This window comes from Mytilus trossulus, chromosome 9 (genome assembly GCF_036588685.1).
Source record: "Mytilus trossulus isolate FHL-02 chromosome 9, PNRI_Mtr1.1.1.hap1, whole genome shotgun sequence".
NCBI lineage: Eukaryota > Metazoa > Mollusca > Bivalvia > Mytilida > Mytilidae > Mytilus > Mytilus trossulus.
In genome coordinates this window covers 2,927,160-2,946,793 of record NC_086381.1, presented here as the reverse complement: position 1 = coordinate 2,946,793, position 19,634 = coordinate 2,927,160, and the positions used below count along the sequence as shown (strand labels likewise).

The 19,634-nt window shown below is 32.5% G+C and overlaps 1 protein-coding gene and 1 long non-coding RNA gene across 2 annotated transcripts; one reads left to right on the top strand and one right to left on the bottom strand.

Annotated features, from left to right (window-relative positions):
• Nucleotides 1–1,434: 1,434 nt before the first annotated feature.
• Nucleotides 1,435–17,678, bottom strand: LOC134684795 (nucleoporin NUP35-like). The gene is made up of 11 exons (XM_063544105.1): nucleotides 17,558–17,678; nucleotides 12,077–12,186; nucleotides 11,443–11,558; nucleotides 8,893–8,998; nucleotides 8,300–8,357; nucleotides 7,893–8,004; nucleotides 6,669–6,722; nucleotides 5,314–5,383; nucleotides 4,327–4,455; nucleotides 3,055–3,213; nucleotides 1,435–2,664 (listed from the first exon to the last, which is right to left on the bottom strand). The coding sequence occupies exons 1-11, from the start codon at nucleotides 17,583–17,585 to the stop codon at nucleotides 2,587–2,589; spliced, it is 1,020 nt and encodes a 339-aa protein (XP_063400175.1). The 5' UTR covers nucleotides 17,586–17,678; the 3' UTR covers nucleotides 1,435–2,586.
• A 491-nt stretch (nucleotides 17,679–18,169) lies between these two features.
• Nucleotides 18,170–19,120, top strand: LOC134683491 (uncharacterized). The gene is made up of 2 exons (XR_010101038.1): nucleotides 18,170–18,281; nucleotides 18,535–19,120. It is a non-coding gene; the product is annotated as an uncharacterized LOC134683491 (long non-coding RNA).
• Nucleotides 19,121–19,634: the final 514 nt, after the last annotated feature.

Below are 19,634 nucleotides of genomic sequence, written 5' to 3'. Positions count from 1 at the left end.
TGAGTATTTCTGATTAAAATGTTCATTATTTGATTTATTTAGCAAGATTATATTAAGATAGTAATGATTGTTTATTCGTTAGTATGAATGAAAGTTTCATTATGAAACCATTGTTTTCCTTACTTTTGTTAAATCTTATATAAAGTTTTATGATTGGGTCTGCCTTTTGTTGAATGCCGTACAGTGATGTATAATTGTCCACACCTTTTTATTCGCCTACATATAGCTGTATCATTTGTAATCGTATATACTAACAAGGGCAAATGTTATACAGTAGAGAATGTGTAAACATATGAATTGGACATAATAAAGTGCTTAAATTGCTTCTTTTTGCTTATAACCTTATGTTGCTAAAAAGAAACAGGAGCCTGTGGTTGTCGTTTGTTTATGTGTTACATATCTATTTTTCGTTCATTTTTTTTTTATCTAAATAAGGCCATCAAGATTTTTCGTTTGAATTGTTTTACTTTGTCATTTAGGGGCCTGTTATAGCTGACTATGCGGTATGGGCTTTGTTCATTGTTGAAGGCCATAAGGTGACTTATAGTTGTTAATTTCTGTGTCATTTTGGTCTCTTGTGGAGTTGTCTCACTGGCAATCATACCACATCTTCTTTTTTATAACATTTGTTTTGTTTACCAAAACAATTAAAGTGCGCAGTAAACATGTAATGACCAAGTCCAATGTTATTATACATGTCCTTGTTACTGATAAATGAAATGTTGATCTGCAATATAGATAAGTTTAAGGGTGTTGGTATCAAGCTGTTTATATATTGTTGAATGATATACAAATAACTTTATGATAATTAACATTAGATATAGCAATCAAATATAGACCAACTTAACAGTAAACAAATGATAAACAGGAAGAATTGTAACCAACCTATCTTCCCCTAAAAATCGGTCATAAATATGACAAATGTTCAGAGGATTCCTGACTTAGGTCATATACATAAACCTGCATGTGTTTGGAGTTTTCAATCTAAATAACAGTAAAAAAGACAATTTAAACCACAGAATAAAAGAAACAATAATACTTATTATCATAGGGTTCAAAACAAGTTTGCAGTATACTGAAGTATGGTATTGTTTTATTGTATTTGAATACACTGATGAGCTGTAAGGTTCAAATTCAATAAAGAAATTGAATGTATTGTTAATATTGTCATCAGTTACTCAGACTTAGCTCTTCAATTCTTAATATCCTCCTCTAATGCCAATTCATTACACTTACACCCCATCAAAAATCAGTCTAAGAAATATTTCCAGCACATTATCATTTTTTACACATACTCTTCTCCTGATTTCCCTCTCCTCGTTGTGTTTGCTACACAGCTATAACTATGAACATTCAAAGAGACATTTTACTTCATATAATCATTTATTTGTTCAAATATATACAATACATTAAAACATAAAAGAATATTTTATCACAAATAATCATTATTTCCTCGTATAGTAATATAGCTATATATATACTATCTAAGCCAGCATAAATTTAAAGTTTTATCAGATAAAAAATAATTTCTTGTTATATAGTTTTTACCTGTAGTAGAAATCAGTTACTGGTGATTTACCCATAAATCTAAGCAAGTTATAAAAACTGTTAAGCAACAGTTGGGAAAGTCATACATACATAACACAATATTCCAAGGAAATTAACCTCAATATGAGATGAAGTAAGGAAGAATGATAAATATATTATGTCATACGTAAACTGGGATAAAATATACATGATTTATAATATAAAATATTAAACTAGGAGGCAAGAAGAATGTAGATGTTTTATTTTCCATGAGCCAACCCTCATTTATGTATACCATACATCTGGTTTAATAAGTTTATCTTACAGTGTTATAAAAAATTAGCAGTGACAAATGAAAAGTTTAAGATAACCTATTGAAATTTGAATCTAAAAAACTAAGGAGATGTGGTATGTTTGCAGAAGACACAACTGTCCTCTAAAAGAAAAGAAAATTCTTGTTTAATAAAATTGAAAATGGAAATAGGGAACGTGCCAAAGAGACAGTGTTTATCCTCTTGCAAGTCCATTTGAGTAACAGATCAGTGTCTGACATTAATCTATAAGAGTTATTCTAGCATGAAATATAGGTCAAATTGACCTAGTTTTTACATGGACTGTTGCTTCTTTATAATATATGCAAATTTAAATGAGTATGTGTGAACATACTAAAGGTCAGTAAACAGAAGAGTTGTCAATATACTCAGCCTCCAACCCTTACATACACCCATGATGATCGATGATGCACATAGCAAAAAAACAACATACAGCATTGAAGTTGTGAAAAGGATTCTTCTATTAATGTTTACATAATTAGTTGTTTCATTTGAGTGTATTTTACTACACATAATTAACATGATCTTGATACATGATTAGTCTTAATCTAGCAATACATTAAAGCCCTTTTAATTATTAACTCTTCATACTTTTGATTTACATGATAATATATAATCTCAGCTGACTATTTTAACTACAATACAATGTTTGCAGATCATGGTGTTTTCGAAGTTAACTTTTCCCCATTGCACAGAACCCTGTGATAATGTCACTGTGTTATCTTTGTCACCAACCAAACATATACTCCATAGCCTTAGAGGCAAATGTATTGGACTTTTGAGGAACTTGGTTGTTTCTTACTACCTGCAAAAAATAAAGAAAAAGATTTTGAAATAATCTTAATAAAATTGAAAAGGGAAATGGGGAATGTGTCAAAGCAATAACAACCCGACCATAGAGCAGACAATATGCATGTCTTAAAACTCATATTCACTAACCTGAAATAAATATAATAAAAAAAGGTTATGGCACATCTTGAATTATTTTAGTTAATTTATTTACACTTGAGAGTATATTGATGAAGATACAAAACAAGCAGTTTCTTTCTAAAAATTTAAAAGAAGAAGCTGCACAACCATTGAATATTCTGTGATTTGAATTGTTCTCAAATAATTGATTTCTTATCTAAATAAATATATTCTTATTCAAAATATTAAAGGAACTGAATACAAATACAAAAAAAACTATAGTTACATCATTTTCACTCCTTGCTGATTTATAAGCAGCTGTCAATGGTCTGATAGGTGTTCCCTTTGATGTCCCAGGGGTTCCTTTTGATGTTACAGGTGTATCCATTAATCCTAATACAGGTGTTCCAGAGAAAGAAGGATTCTCCTTATCTTCCATCACAGACTGAAATTAAACAAGTTTGGTTTCATACTAAATACATAGTGTGTTCCTTATAAATAAACACATCTAGATATGAATTAGATACATAAGAAGGAAGGCATTTTCTTTGACATGTTAAAAATCTGAGGTTTTTGCTTAGATCTTGATATTAATTAGATACTACATACACAAGGTGTTTTCTTTGTATATTTGGTCAATCAATCTGACTTGTACTTTATACATGTATTTAAAGTAATAAGAAACCTCAAATTAAAAAAAAATATGCATATGTTTTTTTATATTAAACTAAATGGATAGTTTTCATTATACAACTTATGTACATATATACTTTTTTCTGAGGAAAATTCTTTAATTTGTCCACATTTAAAAGAAGTTTACTTATTTTTAATTGCTTGCTTCCAGAAAGCAATTTGCCGACATATTTTCCGTATGCATAGTGACCCGAGAGTAACCCTCCTGGTAAAGATCAGACTTCATAAGTCTGTTTGACTTGTGTCTTATCAAATTTGTACTTTAACAAATAAAATATGTTTAAACTAAAGATCCGGTGATTGCAATACGCATGGATACGTCATTGAAATAAACAAATATCTCATTATACATTTTAAACACGAGTTCAATACCCATGCTTTTTGTGATTTGTTTACTATAAGGTGACAATCGGTAAAACTCAGCTTCAAAACACAGCATTTAATGAGCAGCCATATTTGTTAAATCATAACAAACAGAGAGAAAAAAAATTGACGATTGTATGATATATTTGCCAAAATAATGATAAAATTGTGCACAGAGGACTAAGTTTATGATATATATATGCATTGGTTCAAGAATTGGATAAACATTATTTTTCACCACTCGCTTGTTTCATACGACTTTAAATGTATTTCCAAGTATCACAAGGATAAAAAAAGAGCCTAGGGTTGAAATACATGAAACATCTGCAGATTTTTTTTAATCTTAAATGAAGCATCATCACAATTTTTTCAGAATAATTGCCTAATTGGCAATCATACCACATCTCTTTATTTTATAATGGGGTTTTTCATTTTGGTAAACTGAAATTGACTTTTTTCCCTATTTGGAGCCCCCCAATAGTTGTGATGGAGATCCACTTACTTTATCAATACAAGGAGTAACGCCAACCATTATATTACCAGCAAACATTCTACCATTTTTACTGAGAGCTTTTTTTGCCTGGAGTTTGGACTGGTAATGTAAATGCATCCAATTTCCTTCAGTAGCTATCTGTAAAACAATAAATAATTTGTAAATATATAACAAAACATGTTAATAAATATTACTTAATCAAAGAGCTGAAGAGCTCTGAAGGGAAAGACGGTAATAGTTTGTTTCTTCTTTTTTTTTTTTTTTGGGGGGGGGGGGGGGGGGGGTATCTTTTGATAGTCTACATACATATTATGATTATATAAATTGCAAGTTGACCTAGAAATTAAATCATTGCATCATGTTAATGTTTGAATCATCTACAGCAAAGGTAATTATGTTTTGTTTATTGGAAACAAACACCGATTTTAAATTAGTGCATGAATTCCGAGAATGATTTTAATAATCAGTAAAGGATATCCCTGCTGCTATGTAGTGTGGCATACCAACACTGACGTCATTACAATAATAGGTTGGATATATTTAGAATATTTCGAAATATAGAATTTTGCGGATTGTAAAAGAAACGTATATAGTGTAAGGGAGAGCTCAATATCCGACAATTTCGAGAGAAACAGAAGGGAAATGTGTTAAAAAGTGTAATTCAATCTATTTATTTTTGTGTCGCCTTCTCATCAATCTCAGTAAGATTTTTTGGAGGGTTTTCCATACTATCAAAACAAAACAATTGACATGAGGGCTTGTCACTCTGACCAATCTCATAGAGGATTGATTGCTTGAAGCTGTATTTCCCCAAAAATAACATCTAAAATCAGTAAATAAACAAATAGTGCACACCCTGAAATGTCTGCCTACATAACTGACCATGATAGATTTTATTCTGTGTTAAGGATAAAATGGAAATCAAAGGTTAAGATTTTCATAAACAGTTTTGTAAGTTAATCAAAACTATTTTGAGCATTATTATTCATCACTTACCACATGTTTGACAATGTTTCCATACTGAGAAAACTGCTGGAGTATAAAGGATGCTGCCGCTGGTGGAAAACTGAAACAAAACAATTATCTCCCTTTGAAAACTATCCAAGAAAACAGATATTAAAATGTAAGCAACTTGTACAAAAGAGGATTCTGCTGCTATTAAAATACAGAAAAGATAAATTATCTCCCCTGTCAAACCTCTTGTATCTCTAAAATAACAGATATTTTAAATGTATTTTTTATAAAAGAGAATTCTGCTTCTTTCAATACATTAAACTAGAGGCTTTCAAGAGCCTGTGTCGCTCACCTGTATTTACTGATGATTTGGAAGTCGTGTCAAATAAGGTAAACATTATAATTAATAGCATTAAATATTGGATATTATTAGATACTATAACAACACCTAAGATAAGTCAGGGGCAGCAACCCAAAAATATGTTGTCAGATTCTTCTAAAATCTGATGAACATTTTTACCCTATGTAAGATTTGCTCTAAATGCTTTAGTTTCAGATATATAAGCCAAAAACTTTCAGGTCAGGTGAGCTAAAAAGATAAATTAACTCCCCTGATATGCATCTCTTTACACAAAGATATCAATTAACAACCAAAATTCAGATATTCAAAACATCATGAACATACTTTTGATAAATATTCAATACTTTCTGTTAATTTAGCTGGCCATATAACCTACACAATGGACTTGATGGTAACAAATGCTCCTCGACAAACCACACAAAAATAGGGAATTAAAACAAATAATGGTAAGCTTAATGTGTTAATTTGTCAAAACAGAATAAAAAAAGTTCATGTGAACTGACAATTTGTGACCTAGCATGCTGTAAATCTGACTCAAATTATCAAGTTGACAGATTGATGAATTAGCAGCAGTCATGAAATACAAAAAGTTGATGATTTTTAGCTAAAAAATCACATAATATAAAAAAAAATGGTAAGTTATTATCATGATTATTGGTGATAAATATTCAATACTTTCTGTTAATTTAGCTGGCCATATAACCTACACAATGGACTTGATGGTAACAAATGCTCCTCGACAAACCACACAAAAATAGGGAATTAAAACAAATAATGGTAAGCTTAATGTGTTAATTTGTCAAAACAGAATAAAAAAAGTTCATGTGAACTGACAATTTGTGACCTAGCATGCTGTAAATCTGACTCAAATTATCAAGTTGACAGATTGATGAATTAGCAGCAGTCATGAAATACAAAAAGTTGATGATTTTTAGCTAAAAAATCACATAATATCAAAAAAAATGGTAAGTTATTATCATGATTATTGGTGTTATAGATAAAAGTTTCATGAAACATTAATCATAATTTAACATACCCAAAAACTGTAATCCAGGTTTCATCTAAAATATCTTCTGATGTCAAACTTTCCCTTTAAAACAAATAAATATCAAAATTATATATCATGTTATGGCTTGTGTAGAAGCAAATATTTGTTGCAGGATTAGTCATAGAATTTTCTGATATTTCAGGAAATATAACCAGAGACCAATTGATTTTAGATACCATAAGGAATGGTTACAAATTGAAGTGATACATGTAAATAAATGGGGAGTAGATGATGCCCCAGCTTGCATATAATATAAAGTTATAAAGGGAGATAACTGACGAATGGTATAAGTGAATATTCCAAGATTGGTACTTGATCTGAGTTTTCTGGTAATAAACATTGTGTATAACATTCATAACATTCAGTTGAGGCAAACATACTTTATAAATTAGAGAACGGAAATGTAAATTTCAGCAATTTTTCCATTTGAAAAGGGGCATAACTCTAGAATGGTTAAAGATACACCAGCAAAATGCAAACTTGATCTGTGTTTTGTTGTAATCAGAATTGTGTATAAGTTTCATAACATCTGGGTGAAACAAACAAAAGTTAGAGAACAGAAAACCAACTTAATAATGCTCCATGAACACGACAATCTTTTGAAACATTTGACCATTTTATTTCTAATATGAAGTAATTTATATGTTTTCAAGTTTGGTGTGACATCCATTTTCATTGAACTAGTACTCATTTTGATAAGGGGCCAGCTAAAGCCCAACCCTGGGTAAAGAATTTTCTTGCTGTGTTGAAGACCCATTGGTGGCCTTATGCTGTTTTCTGGGCTTCGGCTGTTCAGATCAGGTTGTTGTCTCTTTGACACATTCACCATTAAGGTATACTTCCCCCTGACTATAGAATGGGTCCATCTGAGCAGGTTAACTTACCCCTGGGTATAGAATGGATCCATCTGAGCAGGTTAACTTACCCCTGGGTATAGAATGGGTCCATCTGAGCAGGTTAACTCCCCCCTGACTATAGAATGGGTCCATCTGAGCAGGTTAACTTACCCCTGGGTATAGAATGGATCCATCTGAGCAGGTTAACTTACCCCTGGGTATAGAATGGATCCATCTGAGTAGGTTAACTTACCCCTGGGTATAGAATGGATCCATCTGAGCAGGTTAACTTACCCCTGGTTATAGAATGGATCCATCTGAGCAGGTTAACTTACCCCTGGGTATAGAATGGATCCATCTGAGCAGGTTAACTTACCCCTGGGTATAGAATGGATCCATCTGAGCAGGAGATGGGGGAAGTTTAGTATTTGCTGCCAAATGGAACTGTGATGTGTCATTCATATTTTCCATGATACTGGAGGAAAGACCTGAAATTAAGATTGTTAATAAAAAAAAAATAATCATTCATGTTGACCTGACTTAAAACTATGTCGAAGCAACCTGATGTTATGGTATTTTTCAGATTAGCACAATAGTTTTATAAAATATCTAAACAAAAAATAAACTGACCTACTAACCATTATTCTCATCCTACTATACAAACAATATTTGTGCTTAAGGTTATATATGATAGAGAAGATTTAACTTCACTTTAATAGGAAGGTCAGGTTTACAATACAAAAATATAATTTGATAGAACATGCAACATTAAATTAAGTATACCTGATATAGGTGGGGCACAAGCACTTGTTCCAGGTGTATGGAATCCTCGTGAAGGTGTCTGAAAATAAAATGTAGTAATATGTCATATTATGTACACAATCAGCTTAATATTGTCTTAAAGTTAATAAGGATCAATTGTTCCAATACTTCAGGTTTTGTATAAAATTTGAATAGGAATGAGGAATTTGATCATAAATCACATCATGCCATGCATACCAATACATTATAATTTAGTGATTCATGTCAGTCATATTTTTTTGGTAAATTGTGTATTGTAATAAAGCTATCAGTTTTCTTGTTTTTCTTTTTCTGACTATGAGGTATTGGTTTTTCTCATTGTAAAAGGCTTTTATCATATATTTTTTTCAATTGTCCTGTGAGAAATTCTGTGTTTTGATTAAAGATAGTCTCAGTGGAATTCTTTCATCTTTTTTTATACTTAGGATGTTTTATAACTAGACATATTGTCTATTGTCATGATTGTTGGAGTCCTTACAGGATTTTAAGATGTCTTTTTCTATTTTGTATGACACTACCTCGGGTTGCTGCTTCCTTCATGTCAACCACTACTTCCTTTGATTGATAATATTTACCTGATGGAATGAAGTAGCAAATGGACTAGCTGTAGACGGACTGCTATATGACATCAAACTTTTTGTTGGTGGTGCCCCAGGTCTTTCTTTTGGTCTGATTGTCTCTCTATAATTATATCATAAATAGATTAACTAATGGGGTTTAATGGAACTTTCAATGCATTCATCTAATATAATTATTCTTTTTGTTGTAAGGTTGCTGTCTCATAGATGTTGACCTGATCCTATGATGATGGATGGCCGATAAACATTAAGTGGGAGGTTCAATGCATATTAAGTAAGACATGATGATGTGAATACAGGGGCGGATCCAGCCATTTTTAAAACTAGAGGCTCTAAAGAGCCTGTGTCGCTCACCTTGGTCTATGTGCATATTAAACAAAGGACACAAATGGATTCATGACAAAATTGTATTTTGGTGATGGTGATGTGTTTGAAGTTCTTACTTTACTGAACGATTTTGCTTCTTACAATTATATCTATCATGAACTTTGCCCATTAGTAACAGAGAACTATATTTGGTAAAAATTTACATAAATTTACCAAATTAATGAAAATTGTTAAAAATTGACTATAAAGGGCAATAACTCCTTAAGGGGTCAATTGACCATTTAGGTCATGTTGACTTATTTGTAGATCTTACTTTGCTGAACATTATTGCTGTTTACAGTTTATCGCTATCTATAACAGTATTCAAGATAACCAAAAACGGCAAAATTTCTTTAAAAATTACCAATTGGAGGGCAGCAACCCAACAACCAGTTGTCCAATTCATCTGAAAAATTCAGGGCAGATAGATATTGACTTGATTAACAATTTAACTTCTTGTCAGATTTGCTCTAGATGCTTTGGTTTCATAGTTATAAGCCAAAAACTGCATTTTACCCCTATGTTCTATTTTTAGCCGTGGCGGCCATCTTGGTTGAATGGCCAGGTCATCGGACACATTTTTCAAACTAGATACCCCAAAGATGATTGTGGCCTAGTAGTTTCAGTGGAGATTTTGTAAAAGATTACTTAGATTTATGAAAAATGGTTAAAGATTGACTATAAAGGGCAATAACTCCTAAAGGGGTCAACTGACCATTTTGGTCATGTTGACTTATTTGTAGATCTTACTTTGCTGAACATTATTGCTGTTTACAATTTATCTCTATCTATAATAATATTCAAGATAATAACCAAAAACAGCAAAATTTCCTCAAAATTACCAATTCAGGGGCAGCAACCCAACAACCGATTGACCGATTCATCTGAAAATTTCAGGGCAGATAGATCTTGACCTGATAAACATTTTTACCCCATGTCAGATTTCCTCAAAATGCTTTGGTTTTTGAGTTATAAGCCAAAAACTGCATTTTACCCTTTGTTCTATTTTTAGCCATGGCGGCCATCTTGGTTGGTTGACCAGGTCACGCCACACATTTTTTAAACTAGATACCCCAAAGATGATTGTGGCCAAGTTTGGATTAATTTGGCCAAGTAGTTTCAGAGGAGAAGATTTTTGTAAAAGATTACTTTAATTAACGAAAAATGGTTAAAAATTGACTATAAAGGGCAATAACTCCTAAACGGGTCAACTGACCATTTTGGTCATGTTGACTTATTTGTAGATCTTACTTTGCTGAACATTGTTGCTGTTTACAGTTTATCTCTAACTATAATAATATTCAAGATAATAACCAAAAACAGCAAAATTTCTTCAAAATTACCAATTCAGGGGCAGCAACCCAACAACCGATTGACCGATTCATCTGAAAATTTCAGGGCAGATAGATCTTGACCTGATAAACATTTTTACCTCATGTCAGATTTGCTCTAAATGCTTTGGTTTTTGAGTTATAAGCCAAAAACTGCATTTTACCCCTATGTTCTATTTTTAGCCATGGCGGCCATCTTGGTTGGTTGACCGGGTCACGCCACACATTTTTTAGACTAAATACCCCAATGATGATTGTGGCCAAGTTTGGTTTGATTTGGCCCAGTAGTTTCAGAGGAGAAGATTTTTGTAAAAGTTAACGACGACGGACGACGACGACGACGGACGACGACGGACGACGGACGCCAAGTGATGAGAAAAGCTCACTTGGCCCTTCAGGCCAGGTGAGCTAAAAAGGGGGAGGGTTGTGTCCTAACCCAGGACAAAGGGGGGTTCCAGCTTCAAGTCCCCACACAAATGGCAAATGCATTGATCATCCAAAAAAAGGGGAGTCCAAAAATAATTACATCTTCCCTGTATTCAAAAGTGTTGGTGACTGTCAGATTTATACAACTCGAACTTAAATTGTTACTTTATTGGACTTGGATATTATCTAGCAATACCAAAGTCCTAATGATGTAAAACAAATGGTACCTAATGGTTACATTATAACCAGAGAGGGGTCAAGTCATGTCTTACCTGGGTCCTTGTGATGTTAAACAACTGGTACCTAATGGTTACATTATAACCAGAGAGGGACCAAGTCATGTCTTACCTGGATCCTTGTGATGTTAAACAACTGGTACCTAATGGTTACATTATAACCAGAGAAGGACCAAGTCATGTCTTACCTGGGTCCTGGTGATGTGATATAACTGGCACTTAACGGTGAAGTTATATTGCTACCTCTGTGTGCTGACTTAGGAGGACTTGGGCTAGTAACTGCTGACCATAAACGTGTGCTAGGCTGTAAATAAAAGTTTACATGATCATGTTATATTCATTTACAAATTGTATACTCATATTTTTTAGTACAATATATCAGTTCTCTTGTATTGAAGGTTGTCATAATATTGGGCTCATCTCCTTATTTTTTTGTCATTTATACAAGAAATGTACCTATAGTTGTTTACGTCTATGTCATTTGGTATCTGCTGCAGTGCTAGAGAGCTGTCTCATTGGAAATCATACCACATCTCTTATACATCTTATAGCTTCAATTTGAAAAACATCCTAAAAACATGTACATGGTTAGCAACAACTAACAAATTCAATGTAGTTATGATGGTATATGTTTCGAAACTAATAAGATCAAAACAAAAAAACAAAAAGATTTAGTATATCAAAACCACAGACTGAGATGATGACTGCATTCTGATGATACTTAAAACTGATCCTGGGTCTAGGCTGGGATAATATCTATTGCTTAACAAAATGATTGTACAATATGTATGTTAAATATCATGAATATAATAGGATATTTACAGATCCAGCATGTTGTGAGGTTTCACCCAGAAGAAAGCCTGGCAGGAACTGTGATTGGTGGGGACTAGCTGGACTATTAGGAGACCCCATCATCATAGGACTGGATTCTCCTGCAAATAAATATCAACATGTAAAACAATAAAGGATAACCATGATAAAAAACAAATGTATGTTAAATTTGTCTTTTTCTTAATGTCATAACTTGAATTATTCAATTGATCTTAAAATCACTATCCCCGACTGACACATGACTGATTACATTGTATGGCTGACTAATTTCACTAAGTATGTACTACTACTAGTGAAGGGAGGCAATCCAGTCACACTTCCTCCATCTCTAGTCATCATATCATTATGACTTGTACACACATACAAGTCAGGGGTACTACTTATTCAAGTAATTTTTATTTACTTGTATAGGTAAAAAAAAATTGGCTTAGTAATGTCCCTTAGACAATCAGAATTTTTTACTTGTATAAGTTAAAAAGTTATCCTTTCTTCTTTTCTTGAATTCTTAAGATTTCTTTGCTCAATTTGAATTTTAAATTGTGTACCCTTTGCAGATGTCTTTACTAATCATTTAGGTGAAATTTCATGGACAATGAAAATCCCATTTGTCTGTTATCTTCATAACACTGCTCATTTACAAGCCCCAAAGGAGCAATTTTTGAAGGCCTTGCGCAAATATACAAGATCTTTGCACAATCAGTTTCTTTGTTCAATTAATGAGATGAAACATTGAACTTTGATGAAAAAATTTGAGCAAACCTGGGAAAAATCATTAAAGGCCTGCTTTTACATCTCAAAACTTGAGGATTTTTGTGGGATTGTAAGAAAATTTTACTTATACAAGTAAATTTTTGAGAAAATTAAGGCGAGATTATTCAAACAATATTTATTTACTTATGTGTGTACATTATTTTTTACTTCTTCAAGTAAATAAAATTAACTTGTACAAGTAGTACCCCTGACTGTACTTGACATACCCCAGTTTAAATTTCTCTCTAACAACCAAGGGTTTTTCAGCTGAGTGCCAATTTAACGAGAAAAGCATGCATTGAAAAATTGCACATCTCCACCAGGACTCAAAGTCATGTGTTAAAAGGCAGAATGTGAACCAAATGAGTTAAAGAAGTACTCCCTTAGCTCAACAGCTTACAGCTGATTAAGTATCTACTAGCTCATGGTAGCAGTACACCTGATTGCTATTTGACCGCCATTTCTTAAAAATCAATAAAAAAAATAAATTTTAAATCGGGAAAATTTCCTGAATTTTTCATTCTACTAATAAATTGAAAATCGTTAACTTTTTTTTTCAGATCTACTTCCTGTTCTGGTTTTCCCCGCATTTGTGCATAAATCTTTCTTGTTTGCATCAGACTTTGATTTTTTTTTATATGTATCAGTTCAGTAAAATATAAGATTGGAACTCAATACAAATTCAATTTTAATATTTGTTTGATATCATATGGAAAAACCAGATGCTCCGCAGGGCGTAGCTTTATACGACTGCAGAGGTTGAACCCTGAACGGTTGGGGCAAGTATGGACACAACATTCAAGCTGGATTCAGCTCTAAATTTGGATTGTGATTAAATAGTTGACACAGCATAGGTTTCTGACACAGAATGAATGTGTTCTAATGAAATTAAAATTTTTGTTTTCTCTTAGAGCAATTCACTATGCTGTTGAATATTATTCCTCTCAAAAAAAATGTTTGAAGAAATTTTCTTTTTATTTATGAAATTTCAAATGAGAAAATTGAACCCAATTTTTTTAATCACATCCCCCTTTCCCTTATTCCAAAATTAATCTCAATTAAAATTTCTAAAGGAGTTTGCAACAATTACTACTCATTTAAATACATCATAAAATATTAAGATGTAAAAAAACTGCTTGATATCACTGAATGGTAAAGATTATTTTAATTTATCAGTTGGAAGTAAAAAGTGAATATACATTGTATAATGTATATATAACAAAGATTTAAGTTGATTCTGGACAAAGAAAGATAACTCCAAATAAAAAAAATTCTTACAATTAGATATTTCTTGCTTACTATTCTGGACAAAGAAAGATAACTCTAATTAAAAACAAAATTGCTATTTCACAATATTTTGCAATAAGATATTTCTTGCCATTGCGCAATACTGTGCAATTGAAAAGACTTGCTATTGCACAAAACTTAATATAATAATTTTAGATCCTGATTTGGACCAACTTGAAAACTGGGCCCAGAATCAAAAATCTAAGTACATGTTTGGATTCAGCATATCAAAGAACCCTTAGATTTCAATTTTTGTTAAAATCAAACTAAGTTTAATTTTGGACCCTTGGACTTTAATGTAGACCAATTTGAAAACAAGACCAAAAATGAGGAATCTACATACACAGTTAGATTTGGCATATCAAAGAACCCCATTTATTCAATTTTTGATGAAATCAAACAAAGTTTAATTTTGGACCCCGATTTGGACCAACTTGAAAACTGGGCCGATAATCAAGAATCTAAGTACATTTTTAGATTCAGCATATCAAAGAACCCAACCGATTAATTTTTTGTCAAAATCAAACAAAGTTTAATTTTGGACCCTTTGGACCTTAATGTAGACCAATTTGAAAACGGGACCAAAAGTTAAAAATCTACATACACAGTTAGATTCGGCATATCAAAGAACCCCAATTATTCAATTTTGATGAAATCAAACAAAGTTTAATTTTGGACCCTTTGGGCCCCTTATTCCTAAACTGTTTGGACCAAAACTCCCAAAATCATTACCAACCTTCCTTTTATGGTCATAAACCTTGTGTTTAAATTTCATAGATTTCTATTTACTTATACTAAAGTTATGGTGCGAAAACCAAGAAAAATGCTTATTTGGGTCCCTTTTTGGCCCCTAATTCCTAAACTGTTGGGACCTAAACTCCCAAAATCAATACCAACCTTCCTTTTGTGGTCATAAACATTGTGTTTAAATTTCATTATTTTCTATTTTCTTAAACTAAAGTTATTGTGCGAAAACCAAGAATAATGCTTATTTGGGCCCTTTTTTGGCCCCTAATTCCTACACTATTGAAACCAAAACTCCCAAAATCAATCCCAACCTTTCTTTTGTGGTCATAAACCTTGTGTCAAAATTTCATAGATTTCTATTAACTTAAGCTAAAGTTATAGTGCGAAAACCAAGAAAATGCTTATTTGGGCCCTTTTTGGCCCCTAATTCCTAAAAAGTTGGGACCAAAACTCCCAAAATCAATACCAACCTTCCTTTTTTGGTCATAAACCTTGTGATAAAATTTTATAGATTTATATTCACTTTTACTAAAGTTAGAGTGCGAAAACTAAAAGTATTCGGACGACGACAACGACGACGACAACGACGACGCAGACGACGACGCCAACGTGATAGCAATATACGACGAAAATTTTTTCAAAATTTGTGGTCGTATAAAAAGTTACCTGATGAAAGCGTTTCTTTTGTTTACATCGAATATGACGTCATAACTTAAAGAACGTCACAGCTAAATCCCTTACAACAGAACCAAAATCGGGAACGTTACGTACGGTATTTCGGTTTCTTTTATTAACATGTTTGAATTTAAACAAATAATACATACAGACTTCGTCCCCATTCACAGGTTATGCCTGCCTCATATTACTTGAGTAGACTCCTAGACCTGTAGGAGTGTAAAACTTCCCAACGAAAAAGTAATTGTTGTATGGTGTCAATAGTTCAAGCAGGACAGATTCCCCGGTCAGCCAGGAATAGTGATAAGGTGTATGCGGTATCAGGTCCGTTCGCGCCCAATATACTTTCGCACCCTACACGTTCGCTCCTCGCACTTTCGCACCCAAGGTCTGTTCGCACTCTACACGTTCGCGCCCAATTTTAATTCAAATTCCAGTTGAATAATTGGAAAATCATGATAATTGTTGTTTTTAACTGCTTTCGTGTAAATACTGAATGTATTTATAGCTTGGTATGAGTAAGGGACGACATCAAAAGTTCAATGAAGGATAAAAAACTTAATTCAAATAGTTTTTTCACTGACCCCCCTATTAACTTAATTTGGGAAAAATTTATTGACCCATATGGATATGTAAAAATCAATGTCGGATGTTTTTTTATCTTACATTGATCTTTTGATGACGTACGTCCCTAAAGATTGAAGATTTTAAATGAAAAACACAAAAGACAATTGTTTTTAACAGCTTAGTCCCTTTGATCTGAAACAATAAAACAATAAAATATATCAACACACTATTATAACCAAAACATGATCAAACATGATAAAATTTATTGAACACACAAAAAAAAAAACGTAGTCAGAATCTCACTTAATTTTGAAACAAGTCAATGAAACAAAGTTATAGCAATACACTAACCAAAACATGAATAAGAGTCATTTTAACACAAAATAAAACGTTGACAGAATCCCACTTTATCTAGAAAGGAATATATTTTTTTTAACAATACACTATCCAAAACATAATTAAGATTTATTCAACACAATAAAAAATAGTGTCTCACTTTATTTTGAGACAACGAAAACAATAATACTTATAAGAATACTACTTGCCAAAACTTGATTACAAAGTTATTAAACCTAAGACCAATTAAAATTGGGCGTGAACATGTAGGGTACGAACGGACTTTGGGTGCGAACATGCAGGGTGCGAAAGTGAAAGGGGGCGAACATGAGTGGGTGCGAACATGAATGGGCGCGAACTGACCCGGATTCGGTGTATGCCGTCACACACAAACCAATGTATTTTGAATGGGAACATATGGTTGGAACCCCTTTCTTATCTTGGTTTCTTCTTCTTCTTCTTCCATATAACATGTATAAGAGTTGGGTTCCTTTAATGAAACGTTTTAAACTCTGCGGGACTAAGCATGGTGACATCACATATCTAGTCCCCTAAGGCTATATATACAATTGTAAAAATTGAAAAATACGAAAATAGGTGACCAAAAACAACAACTTTGAACAAGAAATATTTGTTAAATTATGTTTTATATTTGTTAAATTATGTTTTGACAAAAATTATTCACATAATTTTATATTGAAAACATTAACCAGGCATGCGCCGGAAAGTAAACATCAGTACGTTAAATTATGTACAATCGTCCAGTCTGGTATTAATGTGTTGTCTGTAGCCCTGAGCGAAAACCCCCCTTTTTAATATGGCTGGATCTGCCGCTCAGTACACATATGTTTGGGTCCAAGTAATTCATTTCATGACTTTACTTCACTACATAGTTGATCCCATGTTGGGGTATGTAGTGTGCATAAATAATGTGTTGATTGACAGCCAAGCATAATTCTGACAGTGTGCACAGTGCCTGTTTGGTGCTGTCCGAAATATCACAAAGTAAAGCCAAGCATAATTCTGACAGTGTGCACAGTGCCTGTTTGGTGCTGTCCGAAATATCACAAAGTAAATACAAATTCTAAATCACTATGTGTTTTTTTTTACCATAACTGTCAAAAGTATGACTCATCATTTCCTTATTAACAAGCAATCAAAAGAATTAATAAAGTTATTTCTTTTGAACTTTCAATTTTCGATCAGAAATTTTTGCGCATGCGGAGGAAATGATATCTGTAAAAAATATATATGTCGGTTTGGAGATGCAAAATTATCCGGATTATTTTCTGACTATTTGGTCCGAGAACACATTTTTAATTCGTAGTGCATTTCTTTTAGAACATAAATGAAAATAAAAAAAATCCCACCTGCGCTTTCTCAAAGAAACTTTTACAGTGTGTTGTACTACTTTTGGGACAAATTATATCAAAATTATAGAAAACTTCATCGGCTCTAACTCAAAACTTTTATGGACAATTTTAGGTTTAGGGCGTCTTGAAATCTTTTGACAGCTTCCGAAGTGCTCATTTTCAACCTTTTTTCAGCTGGACCAAATCACTACTTTCCTTTAAAATTCTGGACCCAAATTTTTTTACAGTGTAATTTCATCCCCCTACTTGCAATTTGAGGCATTAAACATGGAGAAATAAATTTGGAATTGGGGTATAAAAATTAATGGCAAGTAACCCACTGTCAACACTAGGGACTATATTTGTACCTATTTGTATTGCATTTTCCTAGTTAATAAATCCATGGAAATCCATCATGATCCATCATGATAAATCTAACCACTGATTTACATAACTAGGACTGGTGTCGTCCTTAATTGAAGGTAATCTTTATAAAGTCCTTAATTGAAGGTAATATTTAAATAGTCATCGTGTATAAATATCTATACAATAGAAATAAATAAATGCTTTCCAAATAGCTTGTCGGACTCTCAGGCGAGGTCTGACTTTAGAATTTACGACGCATTTTTTTTATGATCTATAATTAGGCTATTTTTTTTTATATCATGTATGAACTAATCCTGGGACTATTATTTTAACTCTTTATTAAGAATTCTTTAACTTTGATTTTGACAGATTTTGAGGGAGATAGATATAATACGATGATGTGCCCCAGTATGAATGCCAATCACGAGTCAACTCTCCATCCAAGTCAATTATTAAAGTAAAATTGAAAATGGGAAATGTGTGAAAGAGACAACGTAACAACCCGACCATAGAGCAGACAACAGCGGAAGGCCACCAATGGTTCTACAATGCAGCGAGAAACTCCCGCCACCGCCGAGGCGTCCAAGTTCAGCTGGCCCCTAAACAAATATGTATAATGACAATCAATCTGTAAAATTAGTATAAGCGCTCATCCATTAACATGATTAAGGATTGAGACTGGTAGATATGCCAAACTTTATGTGAATAGGACACTGAGAAAATGTTTATACTGTACTTCAAATAAAGTTGAAGATGAGATACACTTTCGGTAACTGCTGAATGTCCACTATATATTGATTTTTTTACTGAAATCATTCTCTAAATTGTAAAAATTTTCAATCTTTAGACAATTTTTCAAAGTTTTTATGGCTATTTCCACAAGAAAATTTAAATGTGTATAAATTTTTAGGAAAGTATTTATCTAAAAATCTAGAGATATGGAGAAGTTCAAAAATAATAAATGCAAATTAGCCACACATATACATATTCTGAGTGGTATATGATTTTAAATGATATATTTTAAAGATGTAAATTGTATTATCTGGTTCTGTCCTGGCCTTTTATAGAATTCTTAATAGTATTAAACAATGTTGTTTTCTTATATGTCTTTAATTTATGCACATGTCTAATCTTACGTTATTGTATGTAATGTCATGAAAGCTCTTTATAGGGCCCTTTAATTGGAAATAAAATGTTCTTATTCTTATTCTACTCTTATAATGTATACTAGTTCAGTGATATTGAACGTCATACTATACTCCGAATTTAACAAGAAACTAAAATTATAAAGCATACAATACTATAACAAAGGCCAGAGGCTCCTGCGGCGGGTTAAACAGCATATGTTTTTTTTAAGATATCAACCCTCTCCCTATACCTCTAGCCAATGTAGAAAAACTGACAAATGCACAACATTACGCACAGTAAAACTCAGTTTAAGAGAAGTCCGAGTCCGATTACAGAATATG

Excerpts from the sequence above, each read along its gene's own strand:
- LOC134684795 (XM_063544105.1), bottom strand. The coding sequence starts at position 17,585 with ATGATGAGTCATACTTTTGACAGTTATG. Across the intron at positions 12,187-17,557 it reads TCATACTTTTGACAGTTATG|GAGAATCCAGTCCTATGATG; the intron begins GTAAAAAAAAAC and ends ATTTATTTGCAG. Across the intron at positions 5,384-6,668 it reads ACCTGGATTACAGTTTTTGG|TTTTCCACCAGCGGCAGCAT; the intron begins GTATGTTAAATT and ends GTTTTGTTTCAG.